At 52.4% G+C, this 27,563-nt stretch overlaps 1 protein-coding gene across 1 annotated transcript; it reads right to left on the bottom strand.

The window, feature by feature from the left end:
• Positions 1-383: 383 nt before the first annotated feature.
• On the bottom strand, positions 384-10,966 carry CCDC197 (coiled-coil domain containing 197). The gene is made up of 7 exons (XM_061159122.1): positions 10,670-10,966; positions 9,319-9,401; positions 7,361-7,539; positions 5,276-5,386; positions 3,730-3,801; positions 3,313-3,429; positions 384-587 (listed from the first exon to the last, which is right to left on the bottom strand). The coding sequence occupies exons 1-7, from the start codon at positions 10,774-10,776 to the stop codon at positions 384-386; spliced, it is 873 nt and encodes a 290-aa protein (XP_061015105.1). The 5' UTR covers positions 10,777-10,966.
• Positions 10,967-27,563: the final 16,597 nt, after the last annotated feature.

Genomic DNA, 27,563 nt, shown 5'->3' with positions numbered 1-27,563 from the left:
GGGATCGAACCCAGGTCTCCCACATTGCAGACAGATTCTTGACCATCTTCCCCACCAGGGAAGCCCAAGAATACTGGAGTGGGTAGCCTGTCCCTTCTCCAGGGGATCTTCCCGACCTGCATAGCAGGCAGATTCTTTACCAGCTGAGCTACCAGGGAAGCCACACCTTGATCCCTATCAGTCCCCAAATGTGGGGAACAGCACCCCCTCAGCCCCTTCTGGCCTCAGGATCCAATCCTGCTCTCTCACTGCCCCGCCACGGCCTGCTGGCTCCCCCGCCCCCCCACCCCCGCTGAGCCGGGAGCTCTGGTGGGTGAAGAAAAGAGGCCAAAGCAGGTAAGGATTTGGTCATGATGCTGGCAGCCTGGAGGCCCGGGGCTGCCTCAGCATAGGCCGAAGCACTCTGAGGTCTGGGTGCTGGCGAAGAGGTTCCTGGGGGTTGGGTCTTCACTCACTGAATGTTTCCGGAAGGGTCTGCGGTAGCTTCTGCGGCCCTGGTCCTTGGGATTGTTTGCTGTCCAGCACATGATGGGTTCTGTGAGCAGTGAGATGAATCTCACAGTCTCCATTTTGTCCAACATGAATTCCTGGAAGGAAAAAGAAATCTCTGGTGCCTGACTGGGCACTGGGCCCTGGACGCCGCTTCCCAGACACCAAACCGCCATCAAAGGTTGACCTGCACGTCCTCTCACAAGGGCCCCGACAAGGATGTGGTATCAATGCCAATTGGCAAGGAGCAAACGGGTTCAGAGAGGTCAGGTGACCTTTCTGAAACGACACAGCTCAGCAGTGGCAGAGGTGGATGGCTCAGAGTCCAGGTCCTCGTGTGGCTTCCTGAATGGGGTTGCCTGCCTCTTCTCACCACTTCCTCCAAGAAGCCCACCCTGACTGCCCACAGCCTCTCTCTCTCTCTGAGGGGCACTCATTTCTTAAGGGCCAGGTGACCTTTATTTCCCCCACCTCTAACTCTTTCCTGGGCATAAGAGTGTGACTGTAAGTCTTGACTGATTGATTGTTGAGGGAGATCCTTGGGACCCCTTGACATCACTGGGTAATTTCCTCCTTTTTCTTGGGAAGAAGATGAAATTAATACACTGCAAGTGTAAGGGCAAATGTGCCCTTTCTCAAATGTTCATTCATGTCCAACATGAAGGAGCTACACCCCAGGGGATGCCAAATATGTGGCGTTCAGTGTGAGCTGTGCCACGGAGCAGGGTGGCCCTGATACTGCCCATGACATTCTTGTGAGAAGTTCTTCTCAATTAAGATGCAGCCTCACTCACTGTGGACCATCACTGCTGGACAGCATAGGCATGGGACTTGGGACTTGGGACAACAACATGGGACTTGCCCACCACCCCCTGCCCACCAGTGTCCTGGTAAATCCCATGGACAGAAGATCTTGGTGGGCTACAGCCCATTGAGTTGCAAAGAGTCGGACACAACTGAAGCAACTTAGCAGGCAATAACAGGTCCCAGAGGCACTAACAATCCTGAATTCAAACTACTCCACTGAACCTTCCATGAATGAGGAAAGCAAGTTACGGTTTAGGATAAAGCCAGCGCTGAAGGGGAAATAGGGAAGGGTAGAAAGTTCGGTCCTTTAAGTGCCACTGAGCCTTGGTCACACTGGGTCTGAAACCCACCCAGATGTTGAGATTACACATACAACACAAGACATGCTGTTACAAGAGTCAAATAACCTCAAAAAAAAATAAATAAGGGAAGAACAAAGCTAGAAGACTCACTTCCCAATTATAAAAAACTTACTACAAAGCTGCAGTGATCCAGATGGTCCAGTATTGGCTAAGGACAGACATGAGGACCAATGGAATAGGATTAAGAGTCCAGAAATAAACCTTCACATTTGCAGCCAGTTGATTTTTGACAAGGAGGAGGAGACAATTCAATGAGGAAAGAGTAGTCCTTTCAGCAAATGGTAACAGGACAACTGAATGTCCTCATGCAAAATAATGAAATTGGACCCCTATCTGATACCATATACAAAAATTAACTAAAATTAGATCACAAACCTAAAACTATAAATATCTTACAAGAAAACTTAGATGTAAATCTTCATGACCTTGGATTAGGTAATAGTTTCTTAGATATGATAAGTAAAGCACAAGTAACTAAAATAAAAATACATACATTGGATTTCATCAAAATTGAAATCTTTGTGCTTTAAAGGACATCACCAAAGTGAATAGACGACCAGTAGAATGAGAGAAAATATTTTTAAATAATACATTTGATAAGGAACTTATATTCAGAGTATGTAAAGAATATTTACAACTCAACAATAAAAAAACAAATAATCCAGTTTAAAAAATGGGCAAAGGGTCTGAGTAGACATTTCTCCAAAGAAGATATGCAAATGGACAATAAACACATGTGTGTTCCACATTATTCATCATCAGAGAGATGAAAATCAAAATCACAATGAGATACCACTTTATATCCACTAGGATGGCTAAATTATCAAAGACAGACCATCAAGTGTTAACAAGGATATGAAGAAACTGGACCCCTCATACTATGATCACAGGATTGTAAAATTACAGAGCTACTTTGGAAAACAGTTTGGCAGTTCCTCAAAATGTTAAATAGAGTTACCACGTGAATCAGAAATTCCACACCTAAGCATTTACCCAAGATAATTGGAAAAGCTATGTCCACACAAGTACGTGGCCATGGGGACTTTCTTGGTGGTTCAGTGGCTAAGACTAGGTATGCTGTCATTGGTGGAAGCCAATCTGATGTCCTGACCTCCCCTGTTGCAGCATCAGCATTATGACTGATGAGGGTGGGGACCCCCAGTGAGAAGGCAAAGCTCAGCCAACTTGAGCGGAGCCTGAAGTTTCAGATGAGGACCCTGCACTGAGGCTGCCTTGGTCACTGAAATGTCCCTCCCTGTGTAAACATATGGCCACATCTGTGAGCATCTTGGTGTGTTGGTTTGCAGGTGTGTCTGAGTATGTTTCATGTGTATTGCAGGGTGTCCGGTGAGACCATATGACTGTCTGCATGGGTGCGTACCCCATGTGTGTTTGTGTGTGTGTGTGTGTGATGTAACAAAGTGGGACTACACATTAAGCCCAGGCAGGGCAGGAGTTGCTTGATAACTCTCTGACCCAGCACCAATAGGTGCTCATTACAAGTTTGTTGAGAGGCTAAAAAAGACCCCAAGACCCCGACGCACACATGCAGACACCATGCAGCCAGGGAGAGAAGGGCCAACATGGACACACCAGGAGCCAAGGCCCAGGACAGGCTCAGGTCAGAACCTGCCTGGGGAGCACAAGTCCTCACCTGGATCAGGTCGAGCTTGGAGAAGAGGCCCAGGCCCCTGGGCACAGCCTGGGCAGAGGAGCAGCACTGCTGGGCCATGTCGTTGATGGCCGCTTGCACATAGTTGAGCAGCTCGTTCTGCAGGAAGGGGAACAGGCCGGGGCCCCCTCTTAGAATCCCCTGCCCCCTCTCCCCACCTTGCTCAGGCCAGAGAGGCATCCTGGAGCCAGGAGCCACCTTCTCATCTCGGCCTGTGCTCTACACCCAAAGGGGCTGGGATGAGTCCCTCCACTCCCCGGAGTCAGAACATCCTCCCCTGCAAAGAGGGACACAGGACGGATGGCTTTCCAGAGGGTCCTCCTGGCTGGGGAAACCTGAGGTTCACACCCAACGGAGGGGCTTGGTGGGGGGCACTTGGAGGAACCCAGGGCTCCTTACTCGGGGCAGCTCCAGAGTCCCGCACTTCAGGTCTTCAGAGTCATGATCAGCCATGGCTTCCTTGCTTCCCACCTTAAAGAGAAAGACCCAGAACAGGCTCTGTAAACTGCGGCCGATCCAGGTCCCCCTCAGGGCTCCTTGACTGGGAGTAGAAGCCCACAGACTCCAATGCTCATGTCTTCCAAACTAGTATCCCACGGGGCCTGAGAAGCTCCCACATTCTCCGACTGCACCCTGCTCACGTGGGGTGTGCCCAGCACTGCCCTGTGCCCCAGCCGGGCTTCCCCACCTCCTCCCAGCAAACCCCGAGGCTAGGAGGGCACAGACTCTGGCATGGGGAGGACCCGGGGGGAGTTCAGAGGGTAACTAGTCCACATTCCCCAGCCCAGGAAAGAAAAGCTCAAAGGATTAAACCCAGAAATCTTGTCCCCTGACTTCAGTTTAGTTCAGTTCAGTCACTCAGTCGTGTCTGACTCTTTGTGACCCCATGCACTGCAGCACACCAGGCCTCCTTGTCCATCACCAACTCCTGGAGCTTGCTCAAACTCACGTCTATCAAGTCGGTGGTGCCATCCAACTATCTCATCCTCTGTCATACCCTTTTCCTCCCACCGTCAATCTTTCCCAGCATCAGGGTCTTTTCCAATGAGTCAGTTCTTCACATCAGGTGGCCAAAGTATTGGAGTTTCAGCCTCAGCATTCGTCCTTCCAATGAATATTCAGGACTGATTTTCTTTATGATTGACTGGTTGGATCTCCTTGCAGTCCAATGGACTCTCAAGAGTCTCCTCCAACACCACAGTTCAAAAGCATCAATTCTTCGGCGCTCAGCTTTTTTATAGTCCAACTCTCACATCCATGCATGACTACTGGAAAAACCACAGCTTCAAGTCCCCTGACTTGAGAATCAGCCTTGACTGATTCTTTCTGAGCATCACTCTTCTCCACGGTGAAATAGATATGAGTAAGAATCACATTATTTAAGAGTGCACATGCCTGAATGGGGGCATCCCAGCTGCCTTAACTGCCTGTGGCCTCAGCATCTGCCTCTTCTTAGAAAAGCACTGTGACAGCTAATAGCCACCGGATCAAAGCAGTCAATCCTAAAGGAAATCAACCCTGAATAGTTATTGAAAGGACTGATGCTGAAGCTGAAGCTCCAGTCGTCTAGCCACCTAATGGGAAGAACTGACTCATTAGAAAAGCCCCTGATGCTGCGAAAGACTGAAGGCGGGCGGAGAAGGGGAAGACAGTGGATGAGATGGATGAATGGCGTCAGCGACTGGACGGACATGAACTTGGGCAAACCCCGGGAGATGGGGAAGGACAGGGAAGCCTGGCGTGCTGCAGTCCATGGGGTCACGGAGAGTCAGATATGACTTGGCAACTGTACACCACCACCAAGCCACGAGGGAGACGTGGGTAAGCGGGGGTGTGTGTTTGTGCGCACGCGCGCGAGGGCGCGCATTGGGGGCTGATATTATGGAGGAGACAGCAGCCCCCGGCTCTCGCCGCAGCCCCACCCCGCCCGGCGGACTGAGCTCACCTCACCGCTGCCCGTGGCTTTCTGGTGGGTGACGCCACGCTCCAGCCGCTGCCACTGCTCCTGCTTGCGGTGACACCTCCTCTGCAGCTGGCACAGCCGGATCCTGAGGCACTGCGGTGAGGGTGGCTGGGTCACTTCGGGGCCGCAGACCCTCCCCGGGGGCGTCTGCCCTGGGCCTGGTCCAGGAGCTCGCTGCTCAGGGCGGTCTGAGCGAGGATGGGGGTGGGGAGTGGAAAGTTCGGGGATCAGAAAGCTCTGGGTGGGGTGGTGTCAGAGCCATTCAGAGCACCAGGAGTTGTAAGGAAAGGTATGTGTAGGGCTTCTCTGGTGGCGCAGGTGGCAAAGAATTTGCCTGCAATGTGGGACACCCAGGTTTGGTCCCTGGGTCGGGAAGATCCCCTTGAGGAGGGCATGGTAACCCACTCCAGTATTTCTTGCCTGGAGAATTCTATGGACACAGGAGCCTGGCGGGCTACAGTCCTTGCGGTCGCAAAGAGTCAGACAAGAAAGAAAGGAAAGAAAGAAAGAAAGAGAGAGAGAGAGAGAGAGAGGGAGGGAGAGAGGGAGGGAGGGAGGGAGGAAGGAAGAAAGAAAGAAAGAAAGAAAGAGAAGTCACGTCTGACTCTTTGCAACCCTGTGGACTGTAGCCCACCAAGTTCCTCCATCCATGGGATTCTCTAGGCAAGAATACTGGAGTAGGTTGCCATTTCCTTCTCCAGGGGATCTTCCCGACCCAGTGATGGAACCCAGGTCTCCCCCATTGCAGGCGGAAGCTTTAACCTCTGAATCACCAGGGAAGCCCTACTGAGTGACAAACACTTTCACTTTTCAGGCCTACTGGGGTTTGAATCGAAGCTCAGCTCCTAGAGCCCAGTTTCACTCTCCATAAGCAAAACCACCTGTCTGGGCCCTTCCGGCTGCAGGTGCTGCTGGGAGGACACTGCGTCAGGGACAAAGCTGTGAAGGCCTCTGGGGCACAGGCTGCGCTGGGCACACTCCCCCAGTGAGGATGTGTTAGGGGACACAGGATATACATGACTCCTCACTTTTCTGAGCCCTAGTTTCCTTACTTTGAAAATGAGGAAAAATAGTCTGCCTGGGACTAAAGTGCAACACTTAGCTCAGAATTAATATCATCAATATTTTAATGCAACGTTTTTGAAAATCAAAGTTAATGCAAAAAATAATGTGCGATGAGCAAAATATTAAAATTTTCAATAAAGCTGGAATCCAATATTGCACTTGCACACCTCACTCCCCTCCCCTAGTCTCAGCTCTAGGAATAGAAGCACCTACCTTGGGGTCCTGGGGTGAGATTTGAATGAGATAAAGCATGTTAAGTCTTTTCACAGTGTCCCTCCCTCAAAGGAAAAAAAGGTACAAAATGCTGTAGGTTTTCAGTGGTACCACTAGGGGGCAGAGACTGGCTGCAAATTCCAAGCCAGGTCCTTTGCAAGAATCAACCAACCCGTCAGCTTCTCTTTTCCTGTTTTGTCCCTCTCCACGTCCCTAGCCTCTGTCCTCTTGTGTCCCCAGGCCCCAGCTGCAGCACAAAAATTCATCATGCCATGCCTTTGCCAGGGCAGTTTCTTCCGCATAGAATGCCCATCCCTTGGGCTGAAAGTTGAATTCATCAGAAGATAAACCAAATATGAGAGATATGACCTCTGGGGGCATTTACTCTGAGACAGTTTCTGTTCAGTGTTCCACAACAGCCTACCAGCTAGGTTGTATTGCCCCCATTTCGCATTTGAAGAAACTGAGGCTCAGAGAGGGTCGTGCCCAGGGTCATGCAGCTAGTCAGAGGCTGAAGGGGAATTTGAACCTCAGTCTGTCTGAATCTAGCACTCCTGACTTTTCTACCATGAAGATTACTTTTTAAGCATAAGCTGAGTTTTCCAGGGGAGACACCCAGCAGAAGTGGAGGGAAAGGGATTCAGAACAAGGCTCTGGAGTGACAGCCCCGCCCAGATTCCCAGCACCCCACCCCTGCTCCAGGCCTCCTTCTGGGGTGCAGAGGGTGGTGGGTGCCTACACCCCAGTTCTCTGCCCAGGGGGATGGGCCAGGCTTCAGACAGCTGTTACCGGGATCAGAGCCCTGTGGCCCTCCTCTAGAGACTCCAGACTCTTGTGGACGGCCTGGTTCATCTCAAAGAAGGCCTCGAGACGCTTCTGGATGTCCTGGCTGACTGCGAAGAGCTTCCCATAGTGCTCCACCATGGCCGCCAACAGGGTTTCCTCCGGCTCCTCCCTTTGGTTATGGCCTACGGAGACAGTGTGTGGCAGGATGGGTGGGCACAGAATGCCCAGCCCTTACCTGCCCCCTGCAGTGATGCTCACACGGTGTGGTGGGGGGGGGGGGGCGCTGATGCTTCAGCTGGAGCCCCAGAGTTGAGAAGGCTCCGTCACCCATCTCCTGTCCCTTTAGGAGAAGCCTCAGCATTTGAAAGGCTGCAAGGATTCTGGATTGAGTGGGGATTCTGGATCTCTGTCAAGTGAGGCAGGAGACTCCCCACGCCCTGCCCCACCCCCTGGAGCCCCCAGGAGAAACTGCTGGCTGGGGGAGCCTGCAGGAAGAGGACAGGGGTCGTTGCTGCCCTGAGCGAACAGGCCCCAGCCTTGGTGTTTGCTCCTTCTGGTGGGTTGGACAGGGTTGCATGGCTGAATTAGGAAGACCCCAACCTAGGAGGCTGCCGGCAGCAACCCTGGGCGCTGGGTCCACATCAAGACCTGTGCTTGGCCTGGAGCCCTGTGCCCTTCCTTGGCTCGGCGCTCAAGGCTCTCTGGTGCTTCTCAACCTTCCAATCACACCTCCCAGCAATCCCTGCCAGGCCCCGGCACTCCAGCACACTGGAACTCACCAGCCCCAAACCCACCACGCAGGGCTCCAGCCTACGTTTGTGCTGTTCCCTCTGACTGCAATGCTGGACCCCTTTGCTGAATACCTTTGAGCTCCATGAGTGGCCCCCTCCTCCAGGAAGCCTTCCCTGACCTCCAGGGCAGAGTCCTTGGGGCTCCCACAGCTCCAGAGCACTTAGCACAGTGGCTCTGAAATCAGATGGACCAAAGTCTGAGAGCCAGCTCCACCACTTCCTGGCTAGGTGACCTTGGCCAAGTCCCTTAAGGTCTCTGAGCCTGGGTAACACCGTTCCCAGAAGCTCCTACGAGTGTGTGTGCTCAGTTACCCAGTCGTGTCCAACTCTTTGCAACCCCGTGGACTGTAGCCTGCTGGGCTCCTCTGTCCATGAGATTCTCCAGGCAAAAATACTGGATTGCCATTTCCTTCTCCAAGGGATCTTCCTGACCCAGGGATCAAACCTGCGTCTCCTGCATCTCTTTCTTTGACAGGCAGATTTTTTTACCGCTGAGCCACCTGGGAAGCCCTGGCACCTCATAAGGAGGGGTTAAAAACATTAGCTAAAGAGCTTTGCACAGAGTAAATATTTCATAGACAATAATAGGTATTTTATTATTGATGGTGTAAAGATAATAATATAATAATAATACACATATGTAACTATGACTTCCCTTCCCTTTCCTACCAAGTTTCCGGCACTGATCACAGTGGATTCTGGCACAAACCATGATCAAACGAAACACAGAAACCCATTTCAGATGTCTGTGTAATTTTAGCTCCAACAAGCAAAACCAAAGACAAATAAGATAATAATAATAGCTGCCATTTCCTGGGTGCTAGCTGAACATCAGGCTCTGTGCCTCTGGGCTGGCCAGAAAGTTCGTTCGAGTTTTCCCACAAGATGGTACAGAAAAACCCAAGGGAACTTTTTGGCCAAGCCAGTACATGATAATAAAAGATGATCCGTGCTATGGAGCTCTCGCTGTTCCCACTGTACAGAGACGTTGAGAACTTGCCACACAGGTCACACGGCTGGTGGCCAGGCTGGCCTGACCACGGTGGCACGGGCCTGTGGGTTCCCATGCGGCAGGTGAGCTCGAGGTTCATTGGGGTCACAGGTGCCCGGGTCCCGGGCTGGGAGGTGGTCGCGGAGAGGACAGGCCTTCTGAGAAAGCTCCATACGTACCCTTGGGGATCTTCTCAAGGACCCTGATCAGATAGTCTTCAAAAAGCTTGTGCTTCTCCACCTCCCTCTTCAGCTTCCTCTGCCTGTAGAGACATTTCAGTGCCGGCGAGTGAGCCAGACAGGACAACGTGGTGTGGGGACCCCCAGGCTGTGACCCCTGGCAAGGGCCCGTCTCTGGAGCCGTGTGGATCTGGGCTGGACCAGTCACTGTCCCATCACCTGGGGACACTGACTTGCGTCTCTCCACTCCCGTTTTACTGCTGAGTAAACTGAGTCATAGACAGGTCAAATAGATGCTGGTGGTCAGGCCATAAGAAAGGAGACCCGGGGGGAAAGCAAGGCTGAGACTTTCTGATGTGGGGTCTATGGAGCCCCTCCTGTAGGCTGGCAGATGGCCTGAGCCCCCACTAGCTGGTGATGTAGCCAGGGGCTTCACCTCTCTGTGCCTGGGTTGGCCATGTGTAACAGGGGTAACCAGACCCTCCCTCACAGGACGGTGGGGACCAGGTCTGGGACGCCCAGCACATCTGAAGTCGGGGTCCCAACAGCCCCCAGAAGGGAGACGGCCACATGCTACTGCCCAGCCACGCTTGACAGTCAAGGGCATCACCAAGCAAGATGAGTCTCCTGCTCTGGGCCCATTCAAGATCAGCAGTCAAGGGCAGAGGGCAGAGGGGGACAGGGCTGTGGTAGGTATCTCTGAGTGACCGCTGAGTGTCCCAGGGCAAGCCACTCTGCATCTCAGACCCTATTTTCTCATCCACACCATCCTGAAAAATGCAAGAAAGAATGGTATTCCCTGCTGCAAATACCACGTGGGGTGAGCCTCTGTACTAAACATTATTGGGGTTGGAAACCCTGTGAGAATATGATGGATGGGTTGACCTTCTCTCCAAAAACTCATTCACAGAAACATCCTTTTGCACCCAATTCAGGCTTTCATGGGCAGCCTGATATGGAAAGGCCTCTCTGGGCAAGGACCCAGGGCGTCTGCTTGGAGCCAGGGCAGCAGCCTCACGCGTTGATTTTGGAAGGGCTGAGCCGACAGGTGCATGGGGATGGCCACCCACAGCCCTGCCTTCATGCAAGATTGAGCTTGTGCAGGGCCTGGGACCAGCCAAAGCCTAAAGTCAAAGGGGGAGAGTTAGGTGCCCCCACCTCTTGCTACTCACAATTCAGCTACCCCTCCTGACTTACTCCCAGGCATCCCCCACTCCCTGGCCATTTCCTGGCCCTGAGGAATTTTTCTGTTGCTTCCTCAGGCATTTTTGTTCAGTCCCAGCCACTTAGCCCACCGCAGGTGGCCCCGGGGCCGGGGTCGGGGCACAGCGGGGCTCGGGACAGCTCGTACTTGGCCTGGAGTTGGCAGAGTTCCTGGGACAGCACCCGCAGGTCCCTGTCCTTGTTGCCGGGATCACGCGGGCCAGCCTCCTGGCCTGCATCCCTGGCCGCCAGCATCGCCGCCACACCACCTCGGGCGACTCTGAACGATGGGGGCCGCGTGGGCCAGGCAGGAAGGAGATGGGTGGCCACGACAACAGTCAAGGTGGCAGTTTTCTCTTCCGGTCCTCCTGACAGCCCTCAGAAGTCAGGTTCCAGTTTCACTTCCTAGAAAAGGAAACCGAGGTTCAGAGGGGACCCCTGTGACCAGCTCGAGGATGTACAGCAGGGCTGATTTGGACTCAAGTTTCATTAAATTCAAAGTCTGGGGCCTTTGAGCAGCGCCTCCAGCTCTGGGGGGACCAAAGGGGCCATTCTGCAGTGGCATCATTGTCATTGTCACCCCATAATGGGGACTGTCAAGACCCATGGGTGCCAAGATGCCTGGGACTTCCAACAGGTGCTGGCTTCCAAGAGCATTCAGGAAAAGAGTCCAAGGGGGCAGAGCTGGGGCAGGGTCAGAGAGTAGCCCACAGAGGGAGGAGGCACCTTTGTCATCTATCTCTACCCACCCATCCTGCCAACCATTTATGCATTTAACTGACATATACTCTGAGCTTTCCATAGAGCTAGACTGAGGTACACACTTGGAATAAGCTCACAATCAAGCTGGGAAAGCGGCCTAGTTAACAGGCAGTTTCAACACAGCCTTGCAAAGAGTTCCTGGGCTGCTCACTTAAGTCTGGTTTGCTAGTTATGGCTAAAAGAAGACAATCTCCCTCAGCGCCATTCACTGGCCACCTGCTGGGCCAGGCCAGCACAGGGGGGATCAGGGTGAGAAGGGGAGGGGCTGCTTGGTCAACTTTTCCAGCCCCCAGCGTCAGATATGAGTCCATGAACGCAGGGAGGAGGAAGGGGCCCGGCTGACTCACTCGACAGCTCCAGGAGCACAAAGCCATCGCCAACCTGTGACATCACAATGCCGGCTTCCGTTCTCATGACGTTGTCTATTGCAGGATTCACCTGGGGGTGGAGTGGAGGGCCTGATTCCCTGAGGTCCTGGGGGCCTTTTTGTCCCTGGTTCAGTTCCCCAGGGGAAGGGGTGGAGAGGTGTTGGTGACCTTGGGGTGGTGGTGGGGTGGACTTGGGCTGTTTTTGCCCTTCTTTCAAGGCTCATCTTTCTTGATACCCCTACCTTGCAAGCTTCCCAAATCCTACTGGCTTGTCCTGGGACTCCCCTTTTTGCTTCTTTTAACCTGATTCTGAGTAGCTATAGCTTGGGTACTTTCCTAGGTGGGATAGTCAGCAACCATGGAGGGTCCAGTCCCTCTCTCCCCCGCCACCCGCCGCCCCAAGGCTCAGGATGAAGCCTGGCCTGGGGCGGGGGAGGTGAGGGAACAGAAGGACACTTCTGGACCTAAACCTGGTCCTGGCCCTGCCCCTGCCTAATGCTCAGCCCTGTGACCTGGTGCAGAGCCTCTGTCACTGGAGGGGACCTGGGCATGGTGCCTGCCTCTGATACACCTGTTCCATTCACTGCCCAGTTATCTGGCCAGGCCTTTCCCACTGGAGGCCCCATTCAGTCAGAGCTGGGGCTCTGCAGAGGCCAGCCTGGGAGGGTCTCACTGGGGAGACTGTCAGGAGGGGCTGCAGTGAGGGCAGATGTGGAGCGAGGGGCTATGTGGGTGCAGAGACAGGGTTGGGGTTGAGGGCAGGGTGTGAGGTCGGGTCTGTGGCTGGAGCTGGGCAGGGGCTGGGGCTATGACTAAGGCTGGGGCAGGCTCTGGATCAAAGGTTGAGGATGGGGCAACAGCCAACCCAGAGGAGCTGGGCTTGTTGTTATTCTGGGACAATTCCCCAGCTTGCATTCTTCAGCATTCCCCCTCATGACTCTTCATCAGTGGGCAGTGGATTCAGTCTTAGCTGGCAGAGGAGTCCCTGAGCAGGTCTCAAGGGAGCTGTCTATCTGCCCCTCCATGGTTCTGGAGCCCAGAAAGCTTTTGTTGAGACCAACCAAGAAACAAAGGTGGACCTGGATCTGGCCTTGGGCTCAGACGAAGGGTTGCTGGTGCTGAGAGAGAGAAGCTCCGGGGCTGCCTAAAGGGTCAGAGCCAGGCCTGGGGGTGGGGGGTTGTGTGTGGAGGAGGGGTGGAGGAAGTCCCCCCAGTTTTGACAATGTCTGAGGGGGTTCTTGGGCTTCCCAGTTGGTAGTAGTGGCAAAGAACCCACCTGCCAATGCAGGAGACATAAGACACGTGGGTTGGATCCCTGGGTTGGGAGGATCCCCTGGAGAAGGGCAAGGCAACCCACTCCAGTATTCTTGCCTGGAGAATCCTATGAAGAGAGGAGCCTGGCAAGCTACGTGGGGTTGCAAGGTCACAAATAGACATGACTAAAGCAACTTAGCACGCATGTATGAGGTGGTTCTTGAAGATAAGAATGAATGAGGATGCACATAGAGGTGATTGTAACAAGCGGAGTAAGTCAGAGAAAGACAAATGGCACACATCACTTATGTGTGGAGTTAAAAAAAATTACAAATGACTATTTACCAAACAGAAACAGGTTCTCAGACATAGAAAACAGACTTAGGGTTTACCAAAGGGAAAAGGAGGAGGAGAGATAAGTTAGGAGTTTGGGATTAACAAATATACACTACTATATATAAAATAATAACCAACAAGGCCCTACTATCTAGCACAGGGAACTCGACTCAGTTCTTGTAATAACCTCTCCTGGAAGGGAATCTGAAATAGAATAGATAGATACATATGGATAACTGAGTCACTTTTCTTTATACCTGGAACTAACACAGCATTGTAGATCAACTATACTTCAGTTTTAAAAAGATGAGTGAGTGAGGAGAAGTAAGGTTGAAAGGGCATTCCTGGCAGAAGGACCGGCAAAGACAAATGTTCAGAGGCACACAGTAGCAGACATGGACTGTGAGAACAGTAGGCGGGTCCTTAAAAGCTGAAGGTGAAGGTCAAAGTCGGGATAAGTTTGGGGAAGCTGCCAGCAGGAGCCAGAGCATCTCCACCAGGACCTTGGGACACTTGAAACAGAACCTGATGGGGCCAGTCTGGACAAAGAGGACATCCGTGAGAGGCTGTGAAGGGTTGCACAGAATCAGAAGGAAGGCTGAAGAGCCAGGTTCAGAGAGGACCAGGTCCCAGGGCAGCCCTGGGGATCCAGACAGCAGGAACTCAGGGTGATAACCTCCCAAATGAATCCTTCCAACCTCTTTCCACAAGCTTCTCCATCCTTAAGAGGCAAAGTCCTTAGAGAATGTGCCTAATTGGCTGAGCCTGGGTCATGTGCCCGCCCCTTGGCTTGACTGACAGTCACATCATGGGCTCTGCCTTGGGGGCTGAAGGTTTCCCAGGGCAAATCCTGAGGCTGTTGACTCTAGAAGGGGAAATGGACCCTCACTGCACGGAGGCCCGGAGAAGATGGAATAAGGAGTTCGGGCTTTATCCTGAAGGCGATAAGCAGCTAAAGGAGAGACACTGAAAGTGAAAAGTGAAAGTGAAGTCGCTCAGTCGTGTCCGACTCTTTGCAACCCCATGGACTGTAGTCCACCAGGCTCCTCTGTCCATGGGATTTTCCAGGCAAGAATACTGGAGTGGGTTGCCACTTCCTTCCCCAGGAGATCTTCCCAACCCAGGGATTGAACCCCGGTCTACCACATTTGTAGGCAGATGCTTTACCATCTGAGCCAGCCGGAAAGTCCCTGGAGAGATGCTGCCACGTGGGGGATCATTTAACATCTCACATCCATGAGGTCAAACCTGCTATTTTGCAGATGGGGAAACTGAGGCCCAGAGAGGTTACGTAAGTTGCCACCATTGGGAAATTGCTGAGCTATGAATTCAGGAAGTTGGGATTCTAGAAACGTCTGGGAGGTTGAGTTTTGCTGGGACATGGGGTCCTCCACGGATACAGAGTGAGGGAGGCGGCCCTGAGGGAGGCTCCGTCAGCTTCCCCTGGGCATCAGGCTTTCATTTATTATTAAGGGCACATGACTGACCCTCCTTCTGCTGAAAGAAGCTGCTGGAACAGCCTCACCAGACCCTCATCTCTTCCCAGGCCCACCCCTCTCTGTACCTCATCTCCCAGCAGCACAGGGCCCTAAACCACTTGACCCAATATAGCCATAGGCGGGGGGGGGGGGGGGGGGGGGGGGTTGCACAGGTGGTGGGACCATTCACTTCCCAGTGAGGATTTTATTTTTGGCCTGAAATATCCCACCCATGAACAAGGCTGGGAGACAGACTGCATGTGGCTCCAGAGATATTTCTCCCTGTCTGGCCATACAGATGGGGCTTCCTAGATGGCTCAGAGGGTAAAGAATTCGCCTGCAATGTAGGAGACAGAGGAGACACAGGTCCGATCCCTGGGTTGGGAAGATCCCCTGGAGAAGGAGATGGCAACATGCTCCAGCATTCTTGCCTGGAAAATTCCATGGACAGAGGAGCCTTGGGGGCTACCGTCCAAAGGGCTGCAAAGAGTCAGGCAACGACTATGCAGGGCCACACAGAGCCCTATAGAAAGACAGTCACAATTTCCAGGGCATGACACCTGCTGCTTAGCTCTTGGCCTGATGAGAAAACTGAGGATCGAAGAGAAGTCACTTGCCAAGGGCACATGGCTCATAATGGGTAGCAGGGCTGGCTGTGCAATCTGTGGGACCCGGGGCAACAGGAAAAAGCTGGGCCCCTTACTCAGAAAATTAAGAATTTCAAGACAGCGACTGCTGCTGCTGCTGCTAAGTCGCTTCAGTTGTGTCCGACTCTGTGCGACCCCATAGACAGCAGCCCACCAGGCTCCCCCGTCCCTGGGATTCTCCAGGCAAGAACACTGGAGTGGGTTGCCATTTCCTTCTCCAATGCATGAAAGTGAAAAGTGAAAGTGAAGTCGCTCAGAGGACGGCGACGACAGGCCGTAAAACCAAATTGGGAATCTTGAGAGCATGGGCCTTGCACAACTGCATTCCTGCTCGGGGTTTGGACCCTGGTCTAGGGGGTCCAGAACCTGTTTGTAAACTCCCACTTCCTTTCAGACAACTAAGCTGCCCTGAACCCTCCTTCCCCCCGCCCCCCGCCCCACCCCTGCCACTCTCCAGGGAGCTGCAGTGACCTGGGGAGGAGTCGGGAGCTTACCTCAGGGATGGAAGGAACTTCAGAAAAGTGGAGATCAAGGTGAGGGAGGCAGGAAGTGCCGAGGTTCCACTGCTGGGGTGGAGCCCAGGTTCCAGACCTCCCAGGGCAGCCTCTATCTCTTGGGCTCCCGGAGAGAGAAATTCAAGGTCAAGCTGTCTATTATAAACAGCTGGGAGTCCGCTTCAAGGGCAGAGCCACAATTAAATGGCAATAGAATCCCCTTTTGAAAAGCTTTAACAAGGATGGTGAGGCTGGAATTTGACCCCAGGGCTTGAGTCTCACAGCACAGCAGAAGGGAATGGCAGATCAGGCTTCTGCCCAGAATTCCAGCCCCGTCTGCTCTGCAGCCCCCAAATGCCCCTCAACAGGGACAAGGGTGGCCTTCTGCAACCAGAGGTGATGATGCCAGAATGCAGAAAGTGAGGCTGTGGAGCCAGACAGTTCTACCAGCTGTGTGACCTTAGGAAAATCACACAACCTCTCTGAGCCTCATTTTCCAGAAATGCAAAGTAGAGATATTAACAACCTGGGATTAAATGAAATAATCCACATAGAACATGCAACAGCATCTCATTTTGGTAAAAATAGTGTGTGCATGTGTGTGTGTATGTGTGTGCAAAGAGGAAACTCTAGAAGGATAGGAATAAGCTTTTAGGATCTGATTAATATTTTAGGGACAGAGGATGAGGGCAAACTTTTCTCTAACTCTTTGAGAAAAGCAAGCAACTCTGCCTGACACCTGGTAGGGGTTCCACCAGCCTGAGTTTTCCTTCTTGCTCCTCCCTTCTCGCTCCCTCCAGAAGATCACAGTGGCAGTGATCGCCGGGCACAGGACGCTTGTCTGAAAGTGAGTTTTCACAGAGGGTGGGCCTGAAGCAGCTGAGCCCTGTTGCTGGGGCTGGTGCCAAGGGCGGCTCCAGGGAAGGGGCTGGGAGTGTGTGTAGCTGGTGGGGGGTGAGGAGGGGTGACGTGCGGAGGGAGGGGTGTTGCAGGGTTGGGGGTGGGGGCGTAGCGAGCGTGAGGCAGACAAGCATAGCGGTTCTGCCAGAATCTTGCTAAGACCCTGCACTGCTTAGACTCCTCACCCCCACCGAGATGGACCCTCAGGTGTGTCCCTAACCCTCCCTCCCACCCCGGCAAACCCAGAGCAGCCCCGGGCCCAGGAAGCCGCGTGGGGGCTGCTCCTCCTCTGAGGTCCTGGCTCCAGTCCTCATCCTTGCTCTGCACCCCACCAACCCGGCACCCCCACCCCCCCCAGGAAGGTCTTGGTTACCAGCGGTGGGGCAGCCCTCCTGAGGCTGCCGGGCCCTCCTGGGATGGAGGACAGGGGCACTGGCCGGGGTCCCAGGGCCCACCAGGGGGGCTGGGCTTTTCAATGTCTCTGCCATGACATCTTGGCTCCCTCCACGCCCCACACCCCCCACAGCAGCTCAGAGGAGCTGCCCTCCTGAGAAGAGGTGTGGGAAGGGCCTACACCGACCACAAGAAGCGAGGGCTGAGTTCTTTAGTCACTAAATTGTGTCCGGCTCTTTGCGACTGCATGGACTGTAGCCCTCGGGGCTCCCCCATCCGTGGGATTTCCCAGGCAAGAATACTGAAGTGGGTTGCCCTTTTCTTTCTTCAGGGGATCTTTCCTATCCAGGGATTGAACCCATGTCTCCTGCTTGGCAGGCACATTCTTTACTACTGGGAAGGCACATTACTGGCAGGCACATTCTTTACTTTACCTGCAAAGCCCACTAGGGTCTGAGGGTCACCCATTAATTATTTCCTCTTGGTCCTAGAACATGACCTTCCCCAGGAAGAGTCTTCAAGGCAATCTGGGGAAACACTGAGGTATAGGGAACAGAAAGGCCTGGGCTCAATCACAGCTCCTTCATACTCCAGCCTTGTGACATTGGGCAGATCATTTCCTTGCTCTGAGCTTCAGTGGGGTCATCTTAACGAGGCCCACTGGATCTGCCTTCAGAACCACTCAGATCCATCCACTGGCCCACACCGCTCCAAAACCCCATCTCTCCGACATGGACCAGTGCAGTGACCGTCCCTGCTGGGCATCCTACTTCTGTCTCCTGCAGGCCACTCTCCTCCCTGTGGCCAGAGAGGGTTCCTTCAAGTGCAAATCCTCTCTCCCCACTTCCCTGTCTAAAACCAGTGCAATGCAGATAACTGCTTAACCACCTGCTTCCTAGGGTGCAAAGCCATGACCTGTGGTGCTTGCCAATTTCCATGGTGTAAATACTCCCCCCATGGCTGATTTCAAGCTAATAATAGTTTAACAACAAGCAAAAATCCTGAAGATTTAACAGATGATTGTCAGGAGTGGGCATGAGTCATCTGCAGCACACCACTGCTTATAAACGTTCCAATAATTACAAATGAAGTTTATACCCTGGATGACCAGGTCCCCAGTGATCTGGGCCCCTACCTTGACCATGCTCCCCACATTGGTCTTCCCCCAGTTCACCCCAGGGCCTTTTACCTGTGGTTTCCTCTGCTCGGAGCACTGTTTGCCCAGCTCTTTATAATATAAATACTTTCTTCCTCTTGCCTTTTTGATCTCAGCTCAGATGCACCTCTCAGAGTGGCCTCCCCTGACCATCTCAAACCCTCTTAACTCCAGCTCACCTTTGGTCTCACCTCGTTCTTGTTCTGGGAAAAAATGGAAAACGGAGAAAATGGGGGAAATGGGTAAAAAATGGAATCAGTGGCAGATTTTATTTTCTTGGGCTCCAAAACCACTGCGGAAGGTGACTAAAGCCATGAAATTAAAAAATACTTGCTCCTTGGAAGAAAAGCTATGACAGATCTAGACAGCATATTAAAAAGCATAGACACCACTTTGCCAACAAAGATCTATATAGTCAAAGCTATGGTTTTTCCTGTAATCACGTACAGATGTGAGAGTTGGACCACAAAGAAGGCTGAACACCGAAAAATTGATGCTTTCAAATTGTGGTGCTGGAGAAGACTCGTGAGAGTCCCTTGGACTGCAAGGAAATCAAACCAGTCAATCCTAAAGGAAATCAACCTTAAATACTCATTGGAAGGACTGATACTGAAGCTGAAGTTCCAATACTTTGGCCACCTAATGTGAAGAGCCAACTCTTTGGACCCTGATTCTGGGAAACATTGAGGACAGGAGGAGAAGGGGGCGACAGAGGATGAGATGGTTGAGTGGCATCACTGACTCAGTGGTTTGAGCAAGCTCTGGGAGATAGTGAAGGACAGAGAAGCCTGGCATGCTGCCATCTATGGGGTCACAAAGAGTCAGGCATGACTTAGCGAGTGAACAACAACATTCTTGTTCAGTTCTATTTTGGTCTTGTTACTCTGGGTTGTCTCTCTCCTCACTGGAATCTGATGTCTACCAGGGCAAAGAATGGTCCCCCCTGGGATCTTAATGTCTAAAAGAATAGCGTACCTTTCCGGTAACTCGGCGGTAAAGAATCCGTTTGCCAATGTAGGAGACGCAGTTTCGATCTTTGGGTCAGGAAGATGCCCTGGAGAAGGAAATGGCAACCCACCCCAGCATTCTTGCCTGGAGAATCCCATGGACAGAGGAGCCTGGCAGGCTACACTCCATGGGGTCCCAAAGAGTTGGACTTAGTGACTGAGCACACACACAGAGGAGAATAATACCAGACACACAGTAGGTGCTCAATAGACCTATGGGCACAAGCACAGCTTTGGAGACACAACTTTGGGTTTAAGTCATGGCTCCCCCACCAGTCACATACATAACCATCATGGAGTCACTTAATCTCTTTGGACCTCAGTTTCCCCATCTGTAAATTGGGGATGGCAGTGCCTGTGTGATGGAGCTGCGAGAACCTGGAGTACAGTGTCTGTTATTACCTGGGTCTCAGAAAATGCGACCAGCCTCTTCACTTGCATATACCCCACCTCAGGGACTCAGTCCCTCCTAAAGTCGCCTTGTCCACCTCTGGGCCACTCTGACCGCCAGAACATCTTCCCTTCCTTACGCTGAGTCCAATTATGTCTCCTCATAGTATCTCTCGTTAAGTCCTAGGTCCTCATAGGAAGTCTTGTGTTTTTATAACCACGCTGTGAATGTTGGAGCAGACCGATGTCACATTTCAGCATGGCACTGAAGGCAGATGTGACATCCCTCAGTGGCTCCTCTCCAGTCATGCACTGTCCTGTCTTGACACATCACCTGACCTCGCTGAGCCTCAGTTTATTCCTCTGTGAAATGGGGTTAACATAGTACCTACCTCATCCATAGTTGGGATTAAATTAGCTGATTTACACATACACTTGGGCTTCGCTTGTAGCTCAGCTGGCAAAGAATCCACCTGCAATGCGGAAGACCTAGGTTCAATCCCTGGGTTGGGAAGATACCCTGGAGAAGGGAAAGGCTGCCCACTCCAGTATTCTGGCCTGGAGAATTCCATGGACTATGTTGTCCATGGGGTCACAAGGAGTCAGACCCAACTGAGCGACTTTCACACATACACTTAGCACATAGTAAGTGACCCCCCCCCCACCACACACACACACACAAAGCCACTGTTACGACTCTTACTCTGCCTGGCGTGGGTCCACTCCCAGAGCCAGAATTTGTGCCGTTTTCAGGTCCACAGCCATTTCCGGTTAAGGCCAGGCCCTCTCTTGAATGCTCTGCAGCCAAGCTGGAAAAAGGGTCCGTTCTTTCTGGGTCGCCCACCCCAGAAAGTGGTGGCTGTCAGCCACCCCCTCACAGTGGACCAGGGGGAGTCTCAGCACTTCCCAAACTCTCCAGGGGTTACCTGACCCTGGGCAGTCATGCCATCATTCAGCTTGGAGGCGAGGCCCCCAGACCCTGGGCAGGGGCCTTGGGTGATGCCCTGGTCAGCCTGCCAGGCACCGAAGGGCAGAGCAGGGATCTGAGAGCAAAGGATCCGTCAGTACAGTGTGGACAGGAGACCAGGGCTTCTTAATCACCCCGGGCTCTGCCCCATGATAAGACTTAGAGAGGACTTTCCCAGCAGGCTGGGAAAGACGGGGCAGAGTCACAGATCCTATACCCAGGCGCCCCATCCTCCAGGAAGAGGCCCTACGTGCAGGCCAAGCAGATGTGGCCAGATGTCCGCAGGGCCCTTCTCGCGTCAAAGCATGGCTCCCACTGGCTCCAGGCTCATCGGGGTGTCTGGCCCTTTGAGTCCAAAGCGTTTCCCATGACTTCTACCAATTTTAGGACTTCTGTTCTCCTGCCCCCCAAGGCTCCAGGCTGGCTACCTCCACCCAGACTGGATGCCCACCCCACTGCCCCAGCAGGCTCACTGTCTACAGCGCCCACCATTCACCATTCGGAGCCTGACTGTCCTTCCTGGGAAATGCAGGCAGGAGGTCCCTCAGCCACCGCTGACCCTGTGTGCGGGGCTGGTCCTCTACAATGCCCTCCTCAGCTGTCTCCTTCCTGGGTCTATGACCTTCTCTCTCTGCTATATGGAGTTGCTCCCCAACTCTGAAGGCCCAGAATGAAGTGGGAATCACACCCACACCAAACTTTCATCCAAGTATTTCCCAACCAAGACCCTCTTTCTCTGTCTGTCTCTCTTCCTCCCTCACTTCCTCCATCTCTCCCCCCTTGCTCTTTCCAACACCCCCTCCCCCTCCACCACCACCATATTCCTTGTTCTAGGCTGTAGAAAGGAGAGAAACTTCCCCAGTTGCTCCATGCTGTGTGAGAAGACAGCCAATCACCTACAAGCCAGGAAGTGGGCCCTTCCCAGACACTGGGTCTGCCGGCACCTTGATCTCAGCCTTCCCAGACTCCAGAATCCTGGAACCTGTGATAGCCCCACCCCAAACCTGCAGATGATGCCAGACTTTAAGGGATGTCAGTGCAACGTGGGAACCTGGGTCACTGACTGAGAAGCAAGCTACCCACTCCCTGGAATGCTGACCTTGGACTGATACAGGAGAGGAATAAAGGCCCATCTTGGCAGCCCCAAAGGAAACCAAACCATCTCTCCATCGTCTCCCCCACAGTCCAAGCCCTCAAGCATGGCTTGCCCAGCTCTGCTGGCCCAGCGCCTGCCTTCTCTTCCAGCTCACGTCTGCCCTCCCCCACACCCTGGCCAGGCCCATCTCCTGTGGTTGCCCAGCTGGCCACCGGCTTCAAGGCCACAAGCCTTGGCTCACGCCTCGCCCTTGGCCTGGGCTACCCTGCACCCACCTGTGCTCCTAGATACTCTTCACCTGCAGAGACTCAAGGCGGCCTGATCCTCCTTTGTCCGATGGTCTCCTGACCCCCACGCTATCCCCTTCCCCTACTTCTTCCCGCCCTACTCCCCTCCCCCACTCTTCCTGACTCCTCCCCTCCCCCTTCACGCTCCCTACTCCCCTTCCTGACCCCTGCTACCTGACCCCCTAGGCTGTGTCTCCCCAGGGCTCAGATGTAGCAGTTCTACATCCCAGCAGCTTCTGGCTCCTAGTGGAGCTCATGGCATTTAGTTTGTGCCTCGAGGATAAAAATAGAAATAGTTACAGTCACTGAGCTTCACACAGCCCTGCCCCGTGTGTGTGAGTTGCTCAGTCGTGTCCTACTTTTTTTTTTTTTAGTTTTAGTTTTTTTTTTTAATTAATTAATTAATTTTAATTGGAGGCTAATTACTTTACAGTATTGTAGTGGTTTTTGCCATACATTGACATGAATCAGCCACGGGTGTACACATGTCCCCCATCCCGACCCCCCCTCCCCCCTCCCTCCCCATCCCATCCCTCAGGGTCATCCCAGAGCACCGGCCCTGAGCGCCCTGCCTCAGGCATCGAACCTGGACTGGCGATCTATTCCACATATGGTAATATACAGGTTTCAATGCTGTTCTCTCAAATCATCCCACCCTCGCCTTCTCCCACAGAGTCCAGAAGTCTGTTCTTTATCTCTGTGCCACTTTTGCTGTCTCCCATATAGGGTCATCATTACCATCTTTCTAAATTCCATATATCTGCATTAATATACTATATTGGTGTTTTCCTTTCTGACTTACTTCATTCTGTATAATAGGCTCCAGTTTCATCCACCTCATTAGAGCTGATTCAAATGCATTCTTTTTAATAGCTGAGTAATATTTCATTGTGTATATGTCCCACAGCTTTTTTATCCATTTGTCTGCCAATGGACATCTAGGTTGCTTCCATGTTCTGGCTATTGTAAACAGTGCCTACTCTTTGTGACTCCATGGGCTCTAGCCTGCCGGGCTCCTCTGTCCATGGGATTCTCCAGGCAAGAATATTGCAGTGGGTTGCCAAGCCCTTCTCCAGGGAGTTTCCTGACCCAGAGGTTGAAACCGGGTCTCCTGAATTGCAGGTGGACTCTTTACCATCTGAGTCACAAGAGAAGCCCAACCCTGCCCTAGATCTCATTTAAGCCTTACCCCAGCCCCATGAGGAAGGTGTTCCTTATGGTTCTTGACTTAAAATTGAGAACCTGGGGCCCAGAGGGGACTAAGCCTCCCAGCAGTTGCAGGGGGGTGGGGAAGGGGAGATAGACCCTCAGCAGACCACCCACACGGCACCTGCTCTAACCTCGCACCAGCCACTCTGCAGAACCTGCCCAAAGGGTGAAGGGACAGACCACCACCGATCCTGGAGGGTCCAACACAGCCACGTGCAGACAGGTGGAGTGGGAATGGGGCACAGAGAGAATGAGGCTGCAGAAGGCGTGGGGGGCTGCCCACAGCGGCCATGGAGAGCCCACCAAGACGCCCAGGCAGCACGTGTCAGAGGCAGCCTGTTTTGGTTCTCCCAGGATCCACGTGACCCCGGGGGATGCAGCACCCTCACCCAGACAGGCACCTGACGGCAAGGGTCAGGAGCCAGGCCACTGGGCACTGCAGCGTAGAGACTATCTTCGGGCCCCCACACTCCCCTCTCCCAGGACGCGTGGCACGGCAGACACCTGATCCTGCTATTTAGCGTTGCTGCTAAATAGAGGGCGGGAGGCTCAGAGAGAGGGACGAGCCCGAGGGGCCAGCCGGCCAGCTGGGGCCACCCACAGGCCCCGCGTCAACAAGAAGAGGAGCCCAGCGGTTGGCAGACGTCCTCTACCCTCCCTCCCCCGGCACAGCCCTGGCTGCTGGCAGGCGCCGTGTGCACCCAGGCCTCACGCTCTTCAGCGGCCAGGAGCGATGACAGTGCAGTTTGGAGGGGACGCTGGCTGACTTGAGTGGCACCAGGGGAACTGGAAAGTAAGCGGCGAAAGGAAAGAACAGAGACAAAGGGGAGTTTTCCTTCCGGCACCTGTAATAACTGAGTCAACTTGGACTCAGACACTTGTTCAAAATCATTGTTGTCCCAACTTTTTTTTTTTTTATTTCTGGTTTTGAAAATATTTACATAGGCTCGATTTTGAATTCCAGCTGACTTAGAATTTTTATTCTCAGAGAGCAAAGAGCTGTGGGTGCAGCCACTTATGGCTGCTCCTTCTGGTTTCAGAGGCTCTCGGAGTCTGGAGGAGCCTGGGTTCCTACCAGTTCATGGGGCAGCACCGTTCTTCTTTCCTCAGGGCTCCAGAGACAGGAAAGGTCTGCATGAGGTCACAGAGAACTTTCCGGAAGGGCCAAGACCAGGACCCTGGTGGCTAGGCCTGAGCTCTTTTCAGAGTGCTAGCTGCCTCTCACCTGACATGTGTACCCGCACACGGGCACCAAGAAAGAGAGGGAGGTCCAGTATATGTTTTTAGGAAAAAAGAGACATTGACAGTTAATTAGTATTTTTGTAAGACTTGCTGCCATGCTCATTAGTATAGTGGTGAGTATCCCCTCCTGTCACGTGGGATTCCGGGGTTTGACCCCCTAGTGGGGAGGCAACACGCCCTTTTGGGCTTCCCTGGTGGCTCAGAATTCACCTGCAATGCAGGAGACGAAGGTTCAATTCCCTGGAGAAGGAAATGGCAACCCACGCCAGTATTCTTGCCTGGGAAATCCCATGGACAGAGGAGCCTGGTGGGCTATAGTCCACGGGGTCGCAAAGAGTCAGGTGTGACTGATGCGACTAAAGGTTCATTGGCCAACGGCCCTCACAACTGGTGGATTAAATTCAGCTCTTCACTGAAAGAAGGTAAGTTATGTGTAGTGTCTAGATGATCTAAGCATCATCAGTGTGTGTGCGAGCGTGCGTGCGCACGTGTGTGTGTGTGTGTGTGTGTGTCTGAATGCACCACTACCATCAGGGACACCTGGCCCTCGCAGGGCTGAGTCCCCCCTTTCCTGCTGACTGGCAAACCCCAGGCTTCATGGGGATCACTGAGGCTGTTGCTTCTGCTTTGCTTGAACTATGGCTGCATTTGCCTCTGCCGGTGACCTTCAGGGCCGGTTTATGAGATCGGTTCAACGAGCCTTCCCTATAACAGTCTCAAGGTATTTAAACACCTGGCCCTCCTGATGGCAATTATTCCTGAAATCCGAAGCCATCCTTGGGGAGCAGGGAAAGCCCTGGTCACTCCAAGCAGACCTCTTCCTACCCACACAATCCTCTTCCTTCCACACGCCGTCCCTCCAGCCAGGCTTCTCCACCACTGCACCGTGCACATTTGGGCTCTTAATTCTATGCTGGGAAAGGTGTCCTGAACACTGTAGGATGTTTGGCAGCATCCCTGACCTCTCCCCACCAGATGCAGTAGCACCCCCAGCTTCCTCACTTGTGGCTACCAGAAACGTCTCCAGGAATTGTCAACTGTTCCCTAGGGGGAAATGTCCCCAGTTAAGAACCACTGTTTTCAACTAACCACCATTCCCTCTGTCTCTCTCAGGAACATTAACACATTAACATTAACAATAACAACACCTAACATTTATAAGTCTTTATTCTAAGGAATATACACAGTTGTTGTTCAGTTGCCCAGTCGTATCTGACTCTTTGAGACCCCATGGACTGTAGCAGGTCAGGCCTCCCTGTTCCTCACCATCTCCCAGAGTTTGCCCAAGTTCATGCCCATTGCACTGGTGATGCCATCCAGCCATCTCATCCTCTGATGCCCTCTTCTCCTTCTGCCCTCAATCTTTCCACAGCATCAGGGACTTTTCCAATAAGTTGGCTGTTCACATTAGGTGACCAAAATATATACATGTAGTTCCCTCTTAGCCAAGGAGGATACATTCCAAGGCTCTCAGTGGATGCCTGAAACCATGGATAGTGCTGGATCCTATATATACTGCTTTTTCCTATACATACGTGCATGCATGCGTGCTGAGTTGCTTCAGTTGTGTTCGACTCTGCAACACTATGGACCGTAGCCTGCCTTGATCCTCCGTCCATGGAATTCTCCAGGCAAGAATACTGCAGTGGGTTGCCACACCCTCCTCCAGGCGATCTTCCTGACCCAGGGATCAAATCTGTGTCACGTCTCCTGCATTGGCAGGTGGGTTGTTTACCACTGGAGCCGCCTGGGAACCCCACATACGTTTCTATGATAAAATAAAAATTTATAGATTAGGAACAGTGAGAGATTAGCAACAATAAGCATTAATAAAATTAAACAATCATAACAATGAAGTGAAGTGAAAGTCGTTCAGTTGTTTCTGACTCTTTGCGACCCCACGGACTATACAGTTCACGGAATTCTCCAAGCCAGAATATTGGAGTGGGTAGCCTATCCCTTCTCCAGGGGACCTTCCCGACCCAGGAATCAAACCGGGGTCTCCTGCTTTGCAGGTGGATTCTTTACCAGCTGAGCCACTTGTGATAAAAGATATGTGAGTAAAGTCCCTCTCTCTCTCTCTCTCAGAATAACTATTGTACAAATTTAATGCCCTTTTCAATTTAACTAAGTACTTGTCACACGCTGTGGCTGTAAATTTTGCAATTTGAAGTTCGACAGCACAACTAGCAGCAATTCCTTTATCCTTCATCACAATTTCACAGATTTACCCTCACCCTAGATCTTAGCAACCTCAGTATACAATTTTTTTTCTCTCCTTATTAATTTGTGTGTTTTCACCTTTTCACTTAAAAGAAGCACTTCACAACTTCTCTTTGGCAGATCCAGATTGCCAGCATCAATGCACCTGCGTTTTGGGCTCATTATTAAGCAAAATGGTTACTTAGTGAACACAAGCACCGTGATACCTCAACAGGCAATCTGATAACTGAGATGGACAGTAAGTGACCGACACTGGGATGCGATGGACAAAGAGATTATTCAGGTCCCAGGCAGACAGAGCAGGATGGTGTGAGATTTCATCTTGCTACTCAGAACAGCGAAATTTAAAACTTATGAATTGTCTATTTCTGGAATTTTCCATTTAACATTTTCTGACTGCGGTTGACCAAGGGTAACTGAAACCACGAAAAGTGAAACTGACAGTAAGGTGGGGGTGCCTACCATATATGAAATTTAATCTTTGCAGTTTTCCTATGAGGCATAGGTACTATCATTTTTTCTCCCACCTTATAGATCAGAACGCCAAGGCTCAGAGAGGTTAAGTAAGTTATCCAAGATCACACAGCTAGAAAGTTGTGGAGCTGGCAGATGACTCTGGAGTCTTGGTTCTTAGCCACTTGGCTCTGCAAGGGAGACCTGGGGCAGTCACCCAGGTCGCTTGTAAAGCGTTTGTAAACGATTCTGTGCTGAGAGTGGCCCCTGCCTGACCTCCTGGAGAGGGAACAAGGAAGCACAATGACATTGACACCCAAGTTGCCTGTGCTTAAGCCTCCAGTTCCTCAGTGGAACTTGTGGTCTGTTGCAAACCACAA

Source organism: Dama dama, chromosome 13, assembly GCF_033118175.1.
Source record: "Dama dama isolate Ldn47 chromosome 13, ASM3311817v1, whole genome shotgun sequence".
Lineage (NCBI taxonomy): Eukaryota > Metazoa > Chordata > Mammalia > Artiodactyla > Cervidae > Dama > Dama dama.
The sequence above is the reverse complement of the archived record's forward strand: the minus strand, read 5'-3'. Positions and strand labels throughout refer to the sequence as shown.